The sequence below is a fragment of the Stigmatopora nigra genome, chromosome 1 (genome assembly GCF_051989575.1).
Source record: "Stigmatopora nigra isolate UIUO_SnigA chromosome 1, RoL_Snig_1.1, whole genome shotgun sequence".
NCBI classification, from domain to species: Eukaryota; Metazoa; Chordata; class Actinopteri; order Syngnathiformes; family Syngnathidae; genus Stigmatopora; species Stigmatopora nigra.
The window spans coordinates 12,731,895-12,751,052 of record NC_135508.1 but is presented as its reverse complement, the minus strand read 5'-3'; the positions used below and the strand labels follow the sequence as shown (position 1 = coordinate 12,751,052).

General features: G+C 41.3%; 2 protein-coding genes across 4 annotated transcripts in view; both read right to left on the bottom strand.

Annotated features, from left to right (window-relative positions):
• The window catches only part of nsfl1c (NSFL1 (p97) cofactor (p47)), an 87,557-nt gene that overhangs the window by 12,890 nt on the left and 55,509 nt on the right, over positions 1 to 19,158 (bottom strand). The window lies entirely within an intron of this gene.
• LOC144194984 (protein FAM110A) overlaps positions 11,280 to 19,158 on the bottom strand; it is a 27,677-nt gene continuing 19,798 nt past the window's right edge. For 2 of the 3 annotated variants that reach the window (XM_077714281.1, XM_077714287.1), the window contains 2 exons: positions 14,921 to 15,208; positions 11,280 to 14,032 (listed from right to left, as the gene is read on the bottom strand). In XM_077714281.1, coding sequence (XP_077570407.1) covers positions 12,667 to 14,022 — 1,356 coding nt within the window. In that variant the 5' untranslated portion in view covers positions 14,023 to 14,032; positions 14,921 to 15,208 and the 3' untranslated portion in view covers positions 11,280 to 12,666. Of the gene's footprint in view, positions 14,033 to 14,920; positions 15,389 to 19,158 lie in introns of those variants that run through there. The other variant, XM_077714274.1, reaches the window with a different exon arrangement.

Sequence of the window (19,158 nt, the reverse complement as noted above, 5' to 3'; positions counted from 1 at the left end):
CATAAGCATCTTCTTTCGTTCTAATCTTCTATTTAACCGATAAAAGTGGAAGAATTCCAACTTGGCCGTTCTTTGAAATTTCTCAAAGCGGCCCAAAATGTTTGGACACACCTGCATGAGCGTCTAAGATTGGGCGCACTATTTTCTGAGTACATTTGGCTCCACGGGAACATGTTACATCCTTCCAACCACAATGAAGGTTTTTATTGCATGGAAATATGCAAGCCTAGCAGTCAATGGGCAATTTCATCATCAGTACACACAGAACACTGTAATCGCTACTCAGAAAAAACCTAAATATGTAGCAAATTAGCGGTGTGGCATCTTAAACGTTGAGTTAAATATGTGACTTCATTTTCCGCTAGATTGTGGATTTGTAAAGTAAAATGAGAATGTTTTGGAGGAAGAATATCATCAAAGCATTTCTATACCACTTGTTTGAAAGTTTTCAGGGAAAAAGTAGGTCTTTTCCAGACTAGGGGTAAAGGCAAGTATACCTTGAGAAAACCCATGCAAGCAAAAAAAAAAGCACATGCCAAGCAAGCCACAAGGCCACTTTGCTGCTCACTTTCATTTCCCTTGGCATAACACTGATGTAATGATTATTGTTTTGTTTTTAAAGACTACAATAACACTAGAATTCTAACTATTTGCAGGGAAGAAATACCCAACGTTTCGCAGACTGTGCAGAAAGTATGACGAAATATTACATCTTCAAGAAAAACATATGTTTGCCTTCTTGTTGGCAGAGTTTGCTCAGCTGTCATGTTAACATTTTTATAAACACTGGAAGAATTAATTTTTTCCAAACTTAACACAAAACGAATATTCACTCATTTTTGGCAAAGATTTGAGAAGAAACCTCATTGGTTAAACTGTCTGTACTGGATCTGTTGGAACAAAAACCTGCACCCACTTTGGCTCTGTGTGGAATAGTTTGGAGAACCCCATTCTGAAGAGAGTGTAGAAAAGTGAAAATCTGGTAGAAGTAAAAAAAATGAATCATGAAGAAGTGCTTTAGCCAAAATTTACTCGAGTTACTGGCTTCTTCCACCAAATAAACTAAAAAAACATGGGTGTCCAGTGATGAAACCTGGATTTAAAAAAAAGCTACTGCTATATCATACATCTTCAAGGACATGACTCCAACATATTTTGAGCTTTTCATCACCGTCTGTCGCTGTGAAGGATCTCAACCTTATCTCTGATATTTACGAATTGCCAAGTTCACCCTGATTGCAACATTGCGGACATTGTTTAGGCTGTCGGCAGTACAAGGCAGACAACATGGCGTCTGTGAGGTCCACATGAAAAGCAGACGTTTGAAAGCCAGACTTTAACCAAGCCATAACCAACAAAGAGAGAAACCAGGAGACGCGGGAAGATTGCGTCCAAGGTGTGTGTTCTTGCCTGCAAAAATAAATTGCAGTACTCGGCTGTGCATGCGCCAGGCTTAATTTGCTGAGTGCATTTACTTCCACATGAGCGTATTGCGTCAGTTCGAGAGCAATGAAAACTTTTTATGGCATAAAAAATGCAAGACGGAACACGCAAAAGAAGCCATTAGCCAATTTCATTACACGTGCATCTGTGTATACCTGGATAAAAAGCACCTTTACGTATCTTGCATTATTTATTTTTAACTTATCACCGTAAGCCTTCGTTTTGGAGAATTGTGCATTATTTGCTGCTACTAATGTTGCCAAATATTGGTCCAGTATGCAGTCACGGATTTATCTGAGGCCTGTGTGAAGAAGGATTTGACCACATTGTCAATACACCAAGCTTTTGGGAAACCCCAAAGGAAAACATGGCTTTTTTGTCATGTAAATTCACCCTTGAAAACCAGCGTTGGTGTGGAAATCTGTGAATAGATGGTGTCCAGATGCTCAAGCTCAAAACAATTTAGCATATTTGGGAGGGGGGGATTATATGGCAGCAGATTTAGATAAATAAGGGCATTGATCACATGACCAATAAAGAGCAAAGGAACAACAGCTTTAAATTTGACAACAAAAGTATAATCTCTCTCTTCCTCTATTTACAGTTAACAATTTAGGTTGCTTCACAACTGGCTCACCTTTATCATTCTCAACTTTCTGTAAATAATTGACTAGACTCAAGCTTCACTTTTCCTTTCAATGTGTCTGAGGGCAATCCTCAGTCATTGGCTGCTTGTGACAGTGCATACAGTTCAACAAACACAAATTTTTGGATCTGGATCTCATTTCTCGACAGAGCATGTGTCTGCAAAGCGAACGTATTTTATTAACAGGCAAAGTTTGAGGTTTCCTGCACCGATGACCACGAGAATGTGTCTTTTTCCACTCAGATCCCGACACGCTCAGAGCCTTTGCCATAGCTATGGGAGAAATATCAAGCCAGAGAGGATTTTGTTCCGTTATCAAGGCCGCAGGGATTCGTGGTCCTGCACAATGAAACCTGAGCGGCAATTTAAAACAAGGGAAATGTCGGTCTAGAGTTGGAAAATGCAGATACGACATGACGACGCTTATGCTCATTATTTTATGACAGTCAACAGTCCACTTTGCAGTGCCAGGCTATTTGAAAGGAATTGAATTGTTGAAAGCAATGCAATACAACTATACAATGATCATATAATATTGTTGAACTGAGATTAATTCACTTGGGAAATGACAATGCAATTAATGCAATACATATATACATTTTGACTTTACAGCATTAAAAGAAATACTTTATCTCCCAAAATAAAATGACACAATAACAAACAATAAGTCGAGATAAATGCTTATCATGCCATAATTCAACGAAATGAAGGACATGTATCTTTTACCAAAGGCTATAGCATTTAATGACACGAGGAGACCGAATTGATGGTCAAAATTAAACCTTTGACTGCCTAAAGCACATTTTTCTAAACGTTATAACAGTGTCATGACAGGCGTAAATGGCAAAAAAAAGCACCGGATGCCAGAAAATGTTTTAAAGTCTATCTCCATACACCCCGTGGAAATGACAAATAATGTTTAGAGTCAGTTTGATGCTGCCATCCATCTCACACCAGCTTGAAGAAATAATCACTCGCCGCAAAACAGCTGTCTGTATGTAAACCTAACACGAGTGTGGATGAGGATTTTACTGGACTATTTCATAGCTTCTTAACTCCAAAAAAGTTTTCAATTTTAGAAAAAAAATGTTTTTGGTCTTAGAAAGCTAGTTTCGCTTGATTAAATAAATTATATTTGGATGGGAACTGGTCTCCACAATATCAGAAAATTAGCCCAAGAAATAAAATCCTTCATATATTATATGTAAAATGCAATTTTTTGGGAAGCATAAAATATTCCAAGGTTAAAAGGTTTAAATGAAGATGACACAGTGGGTTATATTTCTTAAATATGATATAGCCTCCTTCAAATGCCATCCTAATACATCTTGAGTGTGGAAATAGAGGCATTCACAGACTTCTATGCAACTTATAGTAATAAAACTCAATAAAATCATGTTCAAGAATGTCAATGCCAAAATGCTCAGTCAAAATGTTTTCGAAATCAAAGCCTTTTTGTGTCATTTATTTATCATTTATTTCCCAGCTGATCCTCACACGCCAACATTGAGAAAACTCTCATGCAAAAGGGGCCGAGCTTCATAGCAAAAGTACTTACAGAGTGTGTTTACATATTTCATAAGTCAGACATGCAGGCAGGTGCAATAATGGCGCACAAGGATGACAATGATTTACCACTCAAAAGTGCCCTCATAAAAGGTCAATGGGGTTCTACAGGCAACCATTTAAAAACACATGCATGCCAAATACTACTTCTTTCACACATTAGACGATTTAGTTTTATCAGACTAAGCTAACCCGCTGCCATTTTTTTTTACAAACAGACCTTACATTGCCAAGGGTCAAACTCCACTTAGATGACAGGAAGTAAAAATGAGAATGAATAAATCAAGAATGAGAAAATCAACATCCTCCTAGTGCGTTTTAACCATAAACTGTTATACACTATTAAGGTGTGTCTAGCCATGAATCAACTGCAAGCTAATGCTGTGTGCATTGTGTACTGTGCAGGTTATATTGACTAGAGGGCTATAGTAATACAAATAGAGGATGCATGTGATTCAGAAGATGGTTTTAAGTTTGAAGCATTACATTTGAATAATGCACAGTATTGCCCCCACCCCCTTCACGCTCAAACTTTCTCGTATTGCAAATGTGCTCATCTCACGGCGGCGACCTAGTTTACAGTTTTGCCTCAGAGACACGGAGAATTGTTTCCTTTTGAAGATGACGCGAGCCGCACGGCCTGGCGAGACGACGAGAGATACGTGCGAAAAAAGAAACGTCTGGCTTCACGTGATTACTCAATCACTCAATCATTTGTTTCCCTTCACATTGAAAAGTGATTGAAAATGTCTACAGTTTTTCAGTGGAGAGAATGTGACCCTATTTTGATTGACCTTTTGACTACAGATCTATAGGAATGGGAATTAAAAATGTTTTATTTTCTTTTGTTCTTAAGAGTGTCCATTAAAAAGCCATCTATCCTTCGTCAGAGATGTCACCATTTCCTGGTGTGAAGGGAACAACTTTAAATCAAAAATGTCCGGACCAGACCGAGCCCTTTACCGCTAAAGGATGTTATCCCAGGTGTGTGGAAGGATTTATGCTCTCTTATCACTGTGTCATGGTGTTAATCTTTGGCTAATTCGCTTCTTAAACGAATAGCAATGGTCTGAACAAAGGAAAAATAAAATCTATTGTATAAAAAAAAGGTTGCCCTCTGCCCTCAAAAAATAAATGTAATTGTTTCATCTGTCAGTGACACAATTTGTTGTGCTGTTTTCAGTGGAGGGGAAGATATAAGGGCTGGGGGTACTTTAGTGTGGCCAGGGTTTTCTGGACCAATAAGAATGGAACTGGGCCATTCCTTAAGGCACTCTCATATTAGATGAGCTATGCATAACATTTTGGATTGCGCTTTTTGGTCGCTTGACATATTTAAAGAGACACGTTGCCCACTTTACCAAAGGGAGACGTTGCAGATCATAGTGGATAGGCTACATTGTATTAATGCTCATTTTTTAAAATGCCACTGATAGATAGATGTCAATCATTCATATTGGATTGGGCGTGTAGCATTGTCAATGGCTGACCAAGGGTTAAATGGGTGCTCATAAAATGTTAAAATAACAAAAAGTAAATACAATGATTTCAACTGAGCAGATGTGCACAGTTTTGGAATTTAAGTAGAAGCCGTGGTAGGTCAGGCAGATGAGTTGATCCATTTTTGCACGTTATACTGCGCAATTCCAAATTAAAAGCCACTAAAAATAATGTTTGTATAAATAAAATGTTCCCGCTTTCTACAACTGAGTCATAAAACACCCACAGACGCAATTAGCAGAAATACTTTGGTTAAATATGCCCAGATTTTGATATCAGACGCTATCGCTCCCTCGTCATTTCAAATTAACGCTGCTCTACTTATCATTTGGGTGCACTCGAGTTGCATTGCGTGCCTCCAGCGACGTATTGTGTTATTGATGCCGGATGAAACGAGGCGTGTGTTAAAATGGAATCGTCTTAAATCTCTCTGATCCAAAGAGAGAGAGAGTGAGAAAAAATGTTGCGGTTACACAAAAAAGATTCCTGACGGAGAATGTGAGACTCTCACTGTCAGTCAGACACATTAAAAGTGCATATTAGATGGCATGTCACTTTCATCCCCAACATCAGAGTCCATTGCTCACAAGCATTTTATCTAGCTTGAACACATTAGCGAAGTAGCAAACCCTAGCCGAGCACCAACACCAGGCTGTCTTAGCAGCCTTTCATCTCCGGCCTAAAGTGACCTACATGGCGATTTTGTGGAAAATTGAAATTTACATTCCCAAAAACTATTTTTCAGATCAAGAAAAAGTGCAAACCAGATCAGGAAAAGGAGCCATAATAAAACAAAGATAAGAAGTTGATTATAAAAGAGTCGTTTGGCTTCTTAAGGGGTGTGAAAGTCGGTTTCATTCGTTATCGACAGATAAAGAATGAACTGCCGGCAAGATCCCAGACCGAAAGATCCCAGGTGACGTTCTATTCATAATTTATAGGTTTTAATATTCAACATCATTATGTAGGCTCTAGAATTGCTTCTGAAAGAATGGTCAATTCACATAAACACACTCCTTACCCTTGTAGAAAGTCTTCCCAAAATAACTGAATTGATTGGACTATATTTTATGCACATAGATTAGGAATCAGACTTTTTATTTACTCATTAAGCATGGCTTTGTCCATTCTTTTCAAATTGACAACATATTTTCATTAAACAGGAACTATAAGCCACCTGGGAATATCCTCCTTTGAAACATTGCATGCAAACTAATCAAATACAGTATCTTCTTTTTGGTCCTACTCCCAAAAATGCCACTACAATGAGAAAATGTGACCACAAATCCATTCTTTATCTATCCAAACATGTGTGGATTATTTTAAAATAACCACATCTTTTTCTTTTACATTGTTCCATGATGTCATAAACAACTGGATGTGGTTGACCCAATCAGATACTTTCCCACAGTTAAAATGACAGCTGTTGTATCAACTTAAAACCAGCTGTACTCTAACGTTTACACTTAAACACGCACACTCAGTTGTAAACAAGCCCAACGACAAAATTTTAAAGAGATACAATTAAAATAACCCATAACAGATTTAAGACTAATATCCAAACCATAGATAAATAATTTGCATCCACCAAAAAAAGTAGTGATTCACTCAGTGATTTTGCTCAAAATAAATCAAACGACAATGATAAAACTTGGAAGAAAAACAGACGACATTTTCCAACATATGTAAACCATAAGTAAAAATTAAAAATACATATTTTGCTCTGATCTAAGAAAATAAACTGTAAAAGCTCCAAAAACGGGCTTAACAAAGGTCTAGCTAGCTAAATCGATTGCTTAAATATCACTTTGGTGTCTTTAGCACACCTCAAAATAAGTTTCAATTATACAATGGTGGCATATTTGTAAAGTTCAAGACCTGGAATTGATAAATTCCAGAAAAATGATTGACAGACAAGTCTGAGTCATCAAATGACTGTGTTTTGTTTTACACTTTATGAGGAAAGGTGAGGACACCTCGTAGTGGTCACTAAAAATAGGACTCACTCATTCGAATCAATGGAAGGAAGCCTGAATCTCAGACTCTAACCTTCAACTTTGGACCCATTGATGCATCTCAGCAAACCAGCAGCTCAACTTGCAGTTTTCTGTTGAAAACAAAATGGAAAACTCATTTCAACCATTAGAACACGTCAGTTTGAACTATTTGCCGCACTTTGGTTAACAGGAAAGAATGAAAAAAAAATGATGAGATTTTCCAATACATAAATCTATTTGGTGACTTGGAAGGTCTCGACCGCAGCAATGACTTGTCAGCAAAATTGCGCTGAAGGAGGAATGGAAAAAAGCGCTCTAGCAAAAATACTTTGGTCGGCCTGGAGAAAAACGACATTGCTCGTCGGTGTAGTATGATAGCGTCAAAGTGGGAATACGTAATTGTCAACGCTGAGAGTCCAACTCATGGATTTTGCCGTTTCACACTACATTTCTGTAATTATGCGCAGACAACCAAGATTTAGAGACCGTTGCTGCCTCAATTTAGATGTGCAGATGAGTGGGACAAAGGCAAACTAGATGACGAGAGATAAGCGGAGGCCAAGCAGCGTGTTGCAACAACACGTTGAGCTAACACAGACAAGCCACGTTTGTTTTCCCACGGGACACACACACACACACACACAAAATAAGTGAAAATGTTATTTTGCCATCTGGTTTAAGGACTTAATCGTCTTATCATCACATTCAAAATGTCAATGTAAAGCAGTGAGATACATTGATGGAATTTGAGCATTCGTATTCAGAGTTCCGAAATAAGATCCCTCTTGTTTGTTTGGGAATTTAATGAGACGTTAAAATTTGACAAAGTTGTATACACCTTAGTTGTACAAAAATTCATATTTTGGATTTTGGGTCTTTGGAAAGTGGGAGGAAACCAGAGTGCCCGGAGAAAACCCACGCAGGCCCGGAGAGAACATGCAAACTCCACATAGGTGGACCGACCTGGATTCGAACCCAGGTCTCCAACTGTGAGGCCGATCCGCTAACCACTCAGCCGTCAAGGTTTTTTTTTTTCCTTGAAAAATGAAAACTTTTACGAGTTTAAAAGCCAATCAAGTCCAGTAAAATGTTCATCTTTTGTTTACATTTGAACAGATGTTTGACAGAGGGAGATTGTTTCTTTAAGATGGTGAGAGATGGCAGCACCTAACGGACTCTAAACATTATTTTTTTGTTTCTACGGGGCTTGGGCATCATGTGCATTTTTACTATTTAGGCCTGTGATGAGACTGTTTTGAGTTTCGCAAAATGTCAAGATGTTTTAGCCAATGAGGTTTGAGCTAAAACAAACAGTCCCTGACCGCAATCAACTTATTACACTTGCAAGACACCAGATGGGTGAAAATGTGTTGGTTTGAATGAAATAGAATAGGCACTACAACCCCTTGTGGAATAGTTTGGAGGCCCCTCATCTAAACTTTCGGATTGTGTCAATTGATACGTTGTAGCGTAAAGTGCATCAAAAGCAGATTGTAATAATTTAGTGATTGCACTAAATGAACTACGTCAAAACGTGTGTCTTTACGCAACACCCTCAAAAAATAAATAGTTTTGTGTCATTTGCAATATGAGTGGACAGCATGTTCCAAAAGTACAAAGTCAAAACACCGAATCAGCATTCTGTTCCCACGCTTTAAATATGCGTACAAACTGCCAAAAGGCCAAAGAAAAAAGATAATATTGCAACATAGCTTTTACCTCCCCTACTGCTGGATGTCAACACAGGTCATTTCCTGTCATATACGATTAACTTTTTAGGCATTTTAGGCTCCCAAATGCAAAAAACATCCTGTAACCAACACTTAGCAACGAGGGATAGCTCAGCGTCTTTCTAATTCAGGATGGTTGGGGAAACACTGTTCAATAGAATCCCACCATTAAGAAAGGTAAAAGAACAGAAATAACTCTAGATTTGTTAGTGCAGTTGTTACTCCAATTGTTCACTTTAATGGTAAAAACTAATTATCTATGATGTATCGTATCATGATCTAGGGCAGTGTTTTTCAACCTTTTTTGAGCCACGGCACATTTTTTACATTGGAAAAATTTGTGGCACACCACTAACCAAAAATTTTACAAAATGACACTCTGTATAGTATATTTACTACAGCACGGACACTGGACAATGACATCATATTTGCAGAAAACTATTAATAAATGTTAATTTAAAAAAAAAAGGATATTGGATAATTTCTCACGGCACACCTGACGATCTCTCACGGCACACTAGTGTGCCACGGCACAGTGGTTGAAAATCACTGATCTAGGGGTATGTGGGAAATAATTACCCGGAGAAGGATTTTAAATGTTGAAGGATTTTTTGTTTTCCCATTGGATCCCTTTTGCAAAATGCATTGGCACCAAGGCGGAATGTTTATGGCTTGAAATCTGCAAAACAAAATTTGCATAAAAATGTGCAAAAATAGAACTTGCTGTTTTAATGAAGCGTTCGGCAAAACAGCTAAATCTCTAAATCAAAACGCAAAACTTATTCGAAACATTAAAAAAACACAAACAAAAAGAAATTATACATAGTATATAAAAATATTTCACTTTCATCTGCTACTGTCATCTTGACAAACAAAAACACAAAAACATACTCTTTTGATAACAGTTGCTTACCTCTCCACAGTTTATCAGATAAGGGAGGGTGCTGGAGCATATCCCAGCTAACTACGGGCCCTAAAATGATGGCAAGAAGCAGAGGCTAACAAGTAGGTCTTAGACCAGGGGTGGGCGAGGGCCGCTGTGGTTGCAGGTTTTTGTTGAGACCAATCCAGAACCGACACTTTAACCAATGAGATTTTTGCAGAAAACAAGAAGTACCTGACTGCAATTCACTGATTGGGAAAAAGCTGTCCTCTTTACGGGTTGGAATGAAAACCCGCACCCACTGCCGTTGATGCTTGTTTGCATGTGTTTTCCACGGAGAGCGCAGCAGGCAGAGACCGCCTCGCAAATGGGTTCCGTCGTAGCAATAAGCCTTCGCTTCAGAGGAGTCCATTGAGGGTTATATAACTACCACACATGCCATCACGGTGTGAAAACATTGGGATTAGCTAATGCCTTACACAAAATTATGAGCCAGAGGCTCCAAGATAAACAAGCTGCTTTAATATCTCAGACTCACGCAGATTTTCCGATAGTTAACACGGCACCGACCATGTTTTATTGATGAGAAGACGTCGTTTTGATCTTGTGTTCATGCTGTGATTGGAGTTGGATCTTTCTTCCTTAGTGGTGCTTTTATGTTGCAATTTTATATTGTCTTGTGTGAATTGTGTGACCCAAATAGCCTGAACACGCCAATTGAAAATTCAATTGTTTTTGAGGTTGAAGAACACACATGCTGGCTTCATCAAAGTCTTTAAATTTTCTTTGATTTGCCGACGACGTGTGCTCGGCTCACTGACGACCCCATTGACCTTGATTTTTGCAAAAAAGAATTTTGGGCTTGATGAGCACTTATGTTGCCTTTCTTTTCTTCATTCATTCTCCAAAAATGGGGTAAATTTAGATTGATCCATTAGCTTAGCATGCATGTTTTTGGGAGGAAAACCAGAGTACTGCTCTCATGCTACACGCCAACAAAAGATGAATCCTTGAAGGTTTTGAGATTGTTGCAGATGGCATCATTGCGCTCAATATCAGCCACATTATCAGACTGAAGGGTTTTTTTTAAGGATAGATCAAAAGCACACATGGAGAACGTGTATGATGTGATATGTTTGTGAGAGAGTATGACTTTCTACAAGTTTGCAAGACTGCTGAGGCCAGTTCCATGTATTGGGAAGAACATGTGACCATCATATGGCTGCACAAAGCAGGAACATGTGTTCAAATCTTACGTAGGCCATGATCCAACACTCTGATTTTGGCAGGAAAGAATTTGTGTAGTAGTTTGTAGAGAAAACTGGAAAGCCAAATGCTGTGCAATTGGTTGGAAATACTAAATAAAAGTTGACAATTGAATGACAATTTCTGCATTTGCATTTCTTATTATTTATGAAATTATTTGGTCCATAAGATAGGAAAGCCAAGAGCTGAAATTTTAACCAGGAGATAATAGGGAGGAAAAACAAAAAGGCTGACAAACACAATCCGAATGTTTTCTGAACTGCGTTTTAATCAGTTTCAAATACACCGTTTTAAAGCCTTTCGGACCACTTGATTCTTTGGGGGGATCCATATTTCTGGGCTAATGTCAAATCTGTGCGACATGACATCTTAAAAGAGGAATGTCCTGGCAGTAACAACGTTGTGGTAAAGCAAAGTAGACACCCAACAGCTCACATTTCCACAAACGCCACGCCACTGTACGGATTTGGACACGTGAGTCTCTTTTGCAAAGACAGATTGCTGACTGATTCCCATCCTAATGAATGGTTAAGTGTCTTAAAACATTTGACTGCGAGTGGAAGTCATTTTGTGGCGAGTATGAATAGATTAAATTCTGTACGTGAGTGTTGATTGATTGTACAGTGTTGAAAAATACATAGAATACTAAATGACAGTTTCAAAATAAATATTGGTCCTTTTCTGTTAGTATGCCAAATACTTTTCCTGAGAGACTTTTGATTTTTTTAATCCATGAGTGAACTCTTTAGTATACATTTAACAGGGGTGGGTTTAAATCCAATCTGGGATTATAGGAGAGGAGGGGGGCGCTATGGTGGAGTGTCTGTTTTCATTCTCACATTATGAACATTTGTGGCTTAAGTGATGTCGGGATTTTTTTACTACAGTTCCACCGAGGGTTTAGGATTTCAAAATGACATGGTGGGCTGCATGGAAAGCTCTCAAGTCGCCCACCCCTGATCGAACTCGTATTGTGTACTACGGGGAATTTCTCTATTTTTTTCCTTCTTCATCTTAACAGCTCTGTGCTGGAACATGCGTGGTAAACACGATTTATCCCACAGCCTAATCCCCAAAAAAATGAGTGTGTCCGTGTATCAAATCTGACACAAACACGTACATAAATGTACGATGCTAGCATAGTGATGCCGTCTGACTTGTAAAATGTGTGTTGGTGCAACAAAGGTAGCTAGTACAGGCGTGCTATGCTGACATAAAGTGCCAAATGTACACAAACATTACACTTGCATGCCAACGGAAACGAGTACCAAAACAGTCCTTCAGCAAAAAAAATGAATTTGAAAAATACAAAATGTGTTCACGGAAGCTTTTTTTCGAGACTTTTCACAGCATGGGCGAGATTCTCCGTGGTAAACTGGTACGCGCATTCACACTTAAAGAAAGTACCTTTCGTTCGTTTGCATGACGGAGCATTCTCGTCATCTTATTATTGCTTACAGATACAATGTGGCATAGTTCCAGTCAAAAACCAGGGGAAGTGTTGCAACTTCCGCAAATGTCTTCAAATGAGTCTTTGTTGGAAAAACGTGAAAATGTGGGACATAAGGCCACGCAAGATGAAAAGACTGGCTTTCCCTTCTTCGGAAATAAATGCGCTCAGGGTGGAATTTTAGTCTACACGTTCGAAACGGGGCCGTTGGCATCTCGTGCCTGCCGGATGCCGTAGAGCCACTTGATGACTCGGGCGTTCCTCTCGATGACGGAGATGCCGTAGGGGACACGCTGGTCGCCTCTGGCGGGCCCGTCCTCGTCCTCGTCCCCGTAGCCGTCCCGGCCTCGGTCCGGCTCGTCGGCGTACTCCGAGCTCGGCGCGCTTACGCTGCACAGCTTGGAGTTGGACACAATGTCCGAGTTCGCCCTAGTGAAGCGCTCCACTCCGCCCATGCCCTCCACTTCGCCGGGGTCCAGCCCGCAGTAATTAAAGAAACGTTCCAGGTCTGCGGTGGCCCGGGAATAGCGGTCGCTCAGGTCCGACTTGGAGCGGTGCAGCGAGGGGTGTTTGCGGGCCGACCCCTTGGAACTGGCGTTGGACAGGCGGGTGAAGGCGGGCGAGGCCGGCGGGATCACACGCACCAGCAAAGGACTGGCCACCGGGCGAGAAGGAGGGGAGGGCAAGGTTCGTGCGGCGGGCTTAGATTTGGACTGTGCCAGGTTCTGGGGTGGAGGTGGCGGCGGGACCATGGGGTGCGCTACTTGACCCTGTGCGGTTTGTCGAGGCCTGAGTCGAGGCCTCTGTGGCTTCCCCATTTCCGCCTGGGGTCGGACATCCACTCTCCGCACCGTGACCGTATTCGGAGAGACGTATGCCGACGGGACGAAGATGCGGGGAGCCCGTGCCGGTACGGGGGGAGGGCGATGGCCGGGGTTTAGCGGGGACGACGTGCAGGAGGAGGTGGACGAGGAAGCGGCGGCGCTCCGTGGTTTGAGATTGTTCAGGAGTCGGCCGCTCCTCTCCCGCTCGGCTGACAAGCTGCTCCCGAGGCTCTTGGCTCCCGACGAAGGAGACGAGGACGACGGGGAGGTGGAGGACGACGACTGCGAGGAGGGCAGTGGGCCGTCGCCCACGTCGTTAATGAGGTTGTTCAAAATATCCAAATTGAGATGTGGTCCCCGTCTCCCTCCCGGTCCTTCCTTAGTGCCAGGGCCATCCACGCTAGCGGGGCACCTCAGGACTTTTCGAGCGGGGGGAGTACCCACGTGGCATTGCAGGATCATGGCCGGGGGTACCAGGGGTTTCCGGATGATCGGCGGCTTGACCGGCGCCTGCCGCGTTAGCGCTACCTGCTGGCTCTTGACATACTTAGCCTTGTCTGCTTCCAGCCTTTCCACGGCGCTCAGCTTGCGGTTGACTGGCTCGGCCTGCCGGCGAAAGTAATCGGGCCCCTTATGTAGGATCCGGAAGGGCATGGCGGAGGCGAAGGGAGCCGCCGACAGGCGTCCGTCCGAGGGGCGTAAGGTCTCCACTGGCATGCTGGCCGAGCTGACGGGGAGCAAGAAGACTTGGTTTTAATTGCTAGCTTCTTAGATTGAAACATTATACAAATCAAAAGACAGGGTGACTAAATCCAGTCCTTGAGTTCGGTCTTTTTTCCATATCTCCCTCCTCTACCACACCTGAATCAAATGATCAACTCATCAGCAAGCCGTCCAGAAGCTTGAAACCAATCCTGATGATTTGATTCAGGTGTGTTGTTGGAGCGAGATATGGAAAACAACCCCGGCAGGGGGTCTCGAGAACCGACATTGGCCACCCCTGCTCTAAACTCAATGGGTGAGCAAAACAGTGTGCATCCCACCTCTGACCCAAAGTCACTTGAGTGAGTTTGGAACCTTAATCCTGACCCAAAAGGCACCGCAATGTTTCTTTTCTATCCTTTGGTCCTGCCAATTGTTTTTCCTTAATGTGGTCAAGCACCTATTTTCAAGAGCGCTTGTCCTCATTGTGTATGAGTCGGAGCTTATCCCATCTGATTTTGGGCAGAAGAAACAGTAGACCCAGGACTGGTCACCCGCCAATTAAGGGAAACGAAAAACTCACAGTAGCATCTATGACCAATCAAAGCCTTTCCTAACTTGCATGTTTTGCAGAATACGAGGCAAGGATCAAACCTCACAACTCTGAAGTCACGAAGCCTTCCTTGCTTTCATCCATAGCAAAATTTCACCTTTGAACTGAAGAGTTTAAATTTCATGTACTAAACAATGCACACTCTTGTTGTAGGTTCTTGTCACAACAAACAAAAAAGGTCAGGAAACAAAAGTGAGGCTTTACTGGACAACCATGGTTTCCCTGAGGTTGAAAATCATTCTTTTGTACTTTTGTCTTTTCTTCCAACACCCCCTCCACGCAGCCCCTTAATGTGCTTACCTTCTCTGTATGCTGATGCTCTCCCTTCTCTTTATCTTCTGTCCTTCTTGCCTTTCCCCCCCAACCCCAGTCGGCCTCAGTGAAAGGATTTTTGGTGAACGGGGTCGGTCAGGGTCAAATTCCACATTGGGCCGATCTCGGACACCGCTGTCGGACTCGGCGGTGACCCAGTGGGGGGGTTAAGCCGTCTATCGGGGTCACCGCTCACACTTCAAGCGGCGATCAGCTGGCGAACAACAAAATCCCAAAGTCAACGTGTCCAGATGGGATCCAATGCAAACGCCATTCCTGGTGAGTAGAAAAGAATCCCAATGAAATGCTTGTGGAAGTCTATTCCTCTCATTGACAAAAGCCTTCCACACACACACACTTCCACACAAACACACACACGCACACACACACACTTTTCTCCCACATTCACACACTCTTGCGGCCAGTCAGGACTCTCAACACTGAAGCAGAGCAGACGGGACGGTACTTGATACCACGTCTGGTTCCAAGGACCATCCAATCAAATGTGAGACCTTGGACCACGGCATCACGAGGGGAGGAGTTAGAGGCCCGAGCTACCCATCCATTGGTTTACTACATGAGAGCTCCTGACCTATTGGAACCTCCCCCCATGTGGGAACAACAGTGCAATGAGGGAGGGATTTCATTCAAATGAAAATTCTTTGAAAGGGAGAAAGTGTGTGAGTGAAGGGGGGTCAACGGACAAAACAGCTGCAAATCTTTTTTTTATGCATGTCTTGTTGTAAAAAAAAAAATAGAGTACAATAGTTTCACTCTTGGGGAAATATATCTTTTCAACAAAGTATTTTGTTTCTATTTCTTGTATTGTAAACAGGGCTTGATCCCAGGTGGATGCTCAGTGAGTGGACACAGCATGTTGTCCTCAGGCTTGGGTGGGTTTTCTACGGGTACGCTGGTTTCCTTCCACATCAAATATGGTTAAAGACTCTAAATTGCAGCTAGGTATGAGCATCCATCTATATGAGCCTCACATACGAATCTTTGGGCATATCCCATTGGAAAATCTTTATTGGGCTTGTTTACTGGCGACTTCACCATTAAATAAAATGGAAACTCATTCATTTTATGAGAACAGCTAGAGGCGGTAATTTGTGATACAAGTTAATATGTCTGTGGTAAATTTTAACCATGGTTATAAATACCTCAGCCTTGCCTGAACGAAAAATAAAGATACCTTGGCTAAATCTGATCATTTTGAAGTCAAAGATTCCAGAAAGGAAGTCTTCATAGTATTAGAACTTTTTTCAATTCATAGAAATTCACTCCGAGGAAAGACTTAACCAGACAAACGTGCGGTTATCGAAACCTCAGTCACCTCAAGTTTGGTGAGTTGTAACCTTGTCATTAACCTTCACAAGGACCCCTTCCGGGCTATATTTAGCAACTTTTCATGTTAAAAAAATAGACACTTAACTCTAACTTTATATTATTGGTGCACATTTGTCTGGCGTTTGTCACTGGCTGGGATAACGACAAATTCTTTGGTTGAAGGTTGTATTTTGGTGTTATAAAAAGCCTTTGCCGCGCAATGTAAATAAAAGTCCTCAACATGCCTTCTTGCAATGACTCGGTAAACAAATGAACTAAAGCAGCTGATCAACAATTAGCCTATGGAAGATAGAAGTGCTTGGGAAGTGGAAAGTGCTAAAAAGAATAGACATTCACAAGTACATGTAAAAACGACTCAAATCCTACTTTATGGTGGCATTGGCAGTCATTGGTGACATTTCTTACGGGGTTGCGGTCCACGTTTCTTATTCTGATTGTTACAGAGATGTTTTGCATTTTAAGTCAAGAAAGATGTTGTCAATTAAACTCACGCCACATTCCAATCTAAAATTGCATACTTGCTGTGACGCTTGTAAAGCTCATATAGAAGAAAGAATCAAATTAAAGTCATACATAGGAACGAAGATCTCTCCATCAAAAGAAGCCATCAACATGCAAATATTATAGAAAGGCGAGAAAACCAGGTATTGTCATTTAATGGTTTGTCCTTTCAGGTCAGGCACCTAAATGGAATTAAGTGTGCAAAAGCAACATTTAGTCTCTCAATCAATTGAGTAAGGACAGTCTGCGGAGATCAGGGTGGGGGTGTTAAGGTCAACAAAAAAGGACTTGAGCAAGAGTTTTCAGGCAGACCAAAAATATTGGAACTTTCTTGTCAACATGCACATGACACAATTCTTGGGGCGATTAAGTATTTCAAAGTATCATCAAGAACAACATACAAAAGCATATTTCTCCAGCTCTTTGTGTGGGCGCTAGACTGAGCTATCTATAACCAAGAAAACATTCAAAAACCTTAACTTGTCTTGCCATGCCATGTTTGCCTCTGCAGTTGCCGCCAAAAAAGACAAACACGCCACACTATGCTACCACAGACTCGTTCCAAAGAGAGACATTTCATCACGGAAACTCGCACGGTTCCAAAGTCATGCAATTAGGACCAACCACTAAAAACACTTTCCTACATCGCTATTTGACTGAGACTGTAACATTTAAATGATATGTATGTATGACCTGACGTACACCGTGGAAGGACGCACTACCTGAGGGGAATCAATGAGTAGCTTAGCTGATTTTGGTAAGGCTAGAAGTACTTAAAGAGAAACCTGTTCTTAGGAATAATTTTACACATCATATCTTTGAATAATTTATCTCACGGGTGGCTGAAGAAGCAACAACACCAGCAATGTAGCAAAGAAACAGTGTTTAGGAAGTGAAAAAGGGAAACACCATCTATCCATGTCAAACAAATATTGCCATTCACATGCATGTGAGATCAGTGATGCAGAATGGCACTGGCCATAGACGGTATACAAAAACGACAGAACTGGGAAGTGAAGAGTCATCCTTTTACAGTCAAAAATGATGGGGGGAAACTGTTTGAATACCAGCCGAGGAAAGAAAGTTCACCTTTCACCTCCAGGAAGACAAGCAGCAACAACAGAGAACGCTATGCTCGTGATAAGTTCTGCTCTGGCAATAATGGTGGCACCAAGGGCCAGTGATGATGTACTCCATTACATATTCCCTTACAAGGACATTTATCTCGAACCTTTCTTTTCATTTTGTAGCGTTTCGGGAGGATATTTCTTTTTGTGCAATCAGATTTGAACCTCTATGGAATAGGGCAGTGGTTTCCAACCTTTGTCTTACTGAGGATCAGTAAAGCTCTTCCTTTTTAGTTGCAGATTGGCATATGGGGAGGGCGACATTTTAAGACAAAAGCGCGTTGGAATGGTGCAAAGACGATGTTCAGGACACAAAAAAAAATAAAACAAGTCCCAAGCACAATGCCAATTATTCATTATTGTTGTAACAATTTTTGTCATTTCAATTGGGAAGGCGAGATTGAAAACGTTAATATTTATTTCTTTGACCGACTGGTGGTTGAGTACGGCTGGTTTAGGGTGTAGTTCTTCTTTGTCAGATTTTCAGAATTATATCAGGCTGACGTGTGACAGCTGCTCAAAAGGAAAATTTGTTTTATTTTTTAGTAGTTTTCCCAATGCTTACAAAAAAACTCAAACATATTTAGAAGATGCAAAACTGTCATTTCAAACCTCTAAGGATGACAAAAACATTATGTTGGAGAACCAGAACCACAAAAAAAGAGAACATGGGCCAACATTGCTCAATGCATTGCGTGATAACTCAGATTCAGTTGTTGATCAAAACAAAGTACATCAAATGATCCTAATTGAAGTCACCATTTGGCAGTATTCATAGATTTCAGGTTGTAATAGATGTAAAGATGGTGAGTAAGAATAGGCTAGTGACAGACGAGCCGGCGTGAGTTGCGCTTAACAGCAACTTGTAACTGCTCTGTTTTATTGAACTGCCACACTTAGGATTAAGCAAGTGAAACTTTTGGTTTCCCCTGAAGTATATCGCTTTTACAGTAGCCAAAGTAGTTAGCTTCTCTGCTCGTTTATACAGATGAGGAACCCCAACAGTGACACACATTGTTACATTATTAAGGAGTTTCTGTTAACACATCGTCTAGTTGACTCAATCTGTACACACAAAAAAAGGAGAACACGTAGATTTGGACTATGAGCATGCAACGCTGGCTCAGTGCCTGTTTCGAAGTCAATAACGAGCTTGAAGGAAGAGTTCAAGAGGTTATCAGCCACTCCCTCGGAGAGTTGATTTAGGGATCTGCCAGCATAGCTAATGAAGACTGAGTGGCAAGCTTG